Genomic DNA, 2,805 nt, shown 5'->3' on the forward strand with positions numbered 1-2,805 from the left:
TGCTTGGCTGTTGGCTCCCTCCATGGTTCGCCTGCAGCTTCCTGTGGCAGCAGAGCTCGGCTCCGTGGGCTCCTGCGCTTTCACAAGCTGTGTGGAGAGGTGGGGAGAAGGGAGCTAGAAACAGACTTCACCTCTGTGGCCTTTTTCTCTGTCGGGCAGCGACGTTCATTTGTTTTCTCCCCATGGTTTCCCTTCTGTCTCTAAATTGGTGGGATGAAAGTGGTAGATGCTGAACCTCCCCTGAAGGAGGAAGGAGAGAGATGCGTAGGCAGCCTTTGCCTGTGCGGGGCTCGAGGGCTAGTGGCCACTGTCTTTGCAGGTTCAAAAAGCAAATTGCTGCCTCTCTTTGCTGCCAAATTGGAACAAGACCAGTTCCCATCCCCAGTGTTTCCCGTGAAATACATGTCCTTGGGAGAACTGTGATGTTGCATCAGGTCCAGGCAGTGGAAAATGAGTCTGGGCGGCCTGATCGCTATGAGAAACTACAGCAAGGCTCCCGACATGTCTCCTTCCTTCCTTCTGGGGTGTAGATTGCCAGGGTCTCTTCTGCAGCCCAGGGCAGGCGGCTCAGTTGCTGCTCAGCCCTCAGCCAGTGCTCCTCGTGTCTCTCCTTTGTAGGTGCAGTGGCACTGTCGAGCTCGCATGGTTGCCGGGGCCAATTTCTACATCGTGGGGCGCGATCCTGCCGGCATGCCTCACCCCGAGACCAAGAAGGACCTCTACGAGCCCACGCAGGGGGGGAAGGTCCTCAGCATGGCGCCGGGCCTGACCTCAGTGGAAATCATCCCTTTCCGGGTGGCTGCGTACAATAAACTGAAAAGGGCCATGGATTTTTATGACCCGAAAAGGTAACGCAGGCAGCAGCGTCGCTGTTTCTTCAGCCGATCATGCTGATGCATGCCGTTTGTGATCGCGTCTGGCTTGCAGCTTGCCAGGGGAGAGGGAAAAGCAGTTGGTGTTCCTCTTAAGGAGAGGAATGGGGGAAGAACTTGTGGAAGCCCCCTCCCCAGGTCAAGGATGGGTTGCGTGAAACTAAAGATGCAGCTTTGTAGCCACCAAGGAGGACAAGAAACACAGTTTGGGGGCTACATGGCAGTAGAAATACAGCCTCTCACAGCTGGAGAAGTGTGTTACGTACAACTCCAGGTCCTCTTGAAAGAGGAAACCCATTGCTGCCGATGGTAAATCCGGGCCTGAAGCCACAGATGGGTGCTGCCGGTGCCGGCAGGTTTCCGACCACGCGCTTGCATGGCAGAAGAGCTGCGCTGGGGATTACTCAGGCCGGTTGTGCTGATTTCCCCCCTGTCTCTGTCTTGCACAGGCACGATGATTTTGAATTCATCTCGGGAACGCGCATGAGGAAGCTTGCTCGTGAAGGTGAAAACCCACCAGACGGCTTCATGGCTCCCAAAGCTTGGAAAGTCCTAACCGAGTACTACCAGTCGCTGGAAAAAAAGAATTAACACTACTCCTCCTCCCTAGAAATACTTGTATTAAGAGTGAGCGATGATTGATTGATTCCCTATGACACCGATCAGTTACTTGGCATTTCCAGTGCTCTGACTGTAGGATTTTCCTACCTGCGTCAGAGTGGTTTTTACTAATCAGAAATACTTTGAGCCTGGTCCTTCTCCCCTTGAAGCTGCTGGGAGTGTCCCTGTGGAGCTGGCAGGGAAGGGCAGCAGGGCCCTTCATTCCCAGCTGAACGTGGCTGCGGGAAGCCCAGCACCGTCTCCGGATGGGCCAGCTGGATCGTTTTGGTGCTGCCAGGGCCACGCACCGGCCCCCGGTGCAGAGCTGGGACCTCAGCACCAGGATAAAAACATGTCTGTCCCCTGCATGGAGCAGAAATGAAGAAGTGCCTTTCAGCTAGCCCTTGCCCAGCGCGACCCGAAGAGGCAGGAGCAGCCGCTGAAGCGAGGAGCGGTCGGGCCGCTGAAGCGAGGAGCGGTCGCTGCTGCCAGGGCGGGAGAGGGAAACAGGCACTTGATGCTCGGATCCAGTCACTGCCCTCCAGGTTGTGCCTTACTGCTAACAAACAGTAGGGTTTTTTTAACGCCCTTTTTTTAAAAGGATTTTTTTTTTAATATCATCGGCCTTGACCATCACGAGTTTCTTGTAGCTGAGACAATTGCTCACTGTTCTTTGACCCGAGAGGCAAAGCAGGAGGAAGCAAAACAAAACCTGGGCTGAGCATTACCGGTGCTCCAAGTTCAGCTTTCTGTGGGGACTCTGCCATGGTGATCCCTGTGCCCGCAGCCCGGTGGGCCCACGGGCGGGGGGAACCTGTCCTGGGAGGCACCGTAAAGCCAGGGATCTCTGAGAAAGCTCACGGCAGCAAGCAAAAATTGGGGGTGCTGTTTACGTGCTTTCGCGGGTATCCTCCCGCTTGGCAGGAGTGGATCCCCTTTTTCCTGCGCTCCTCCCAAAGGAATGGCGAATTAAAGGCAAACCAGCAGAATCACAGCTGTACCCAGTAAACCAGGTGAGGGATGGCTCAAGCGCTTGCCCGCCTCTGTACCCGTAGCCCTGCGTGGGTACAGGTGACCTCATTTTTACTTTGTATCCGTGGGATGGTGACGCTGGCTCCGGTTGGGAGACGGCGAGAGGATGGCAGAAATGTCCTTGGGTGCCCCCCCAGCCGCGCAGGGTGCTGCTCTGCGGGGGGTGATGGTGCTGGTGGCTGGTGCTGCTCCCAGCTCGGGCTGGTGGAAAGTTACTGCAGACTTTACCTTCTGTTTTGTTTCTTTCCCCTCCTTCCACTGCCCCGACATGGACTTTGTCACCATACGTGAGGTTTTTCCT

General features: G+C 55.6%; 1 protein-coding gene across 1 annotated transcript in view; it reads left to right on the top strand.

Annotated features, from left to right (window-relative positions):
* Positions 1-1,609, top strand: part of PAPSS2 (3'-phosphoadenosine 5'-phosphosulfate synthase 2) — a gene marked incomplete at its 5' end in the record, with an annotated part of 11,839 nt that extends 10,230 nt beyond the window's left edge. Inside the window, 2 exons of the mRNA XM_009706565.1 lie at positions 619-848; positions 1,322-1,609. Of these exons, the coding sequence (XP_009704867.1) occupies positions 619-848; positions 1,322-1,463 (372 nt within the window). The remainder of the gene's footprint in view (positions 1-618; positions 849-1,321) is intronic.
* Between the last annotated feature and the right edge of the window lie 1,196 nt (positions 1,610-2,805).

Source organism: Cariama cristata, unplaced genomic scaffold, assembly GCF_000690535.1.
Source record: "Cariama cristata isolate BGI_N322 unplaced genomic scaffold, ASM69053v1 scaffold12948, whole genome shotgun sequence".
Taxonomy (NCBI): domain Eukaryota; kingdom Metazoa; phylum Chordata; class Aves; order Cariamiformes; family Cariamidae; genus Cariama; species Cariama cristata.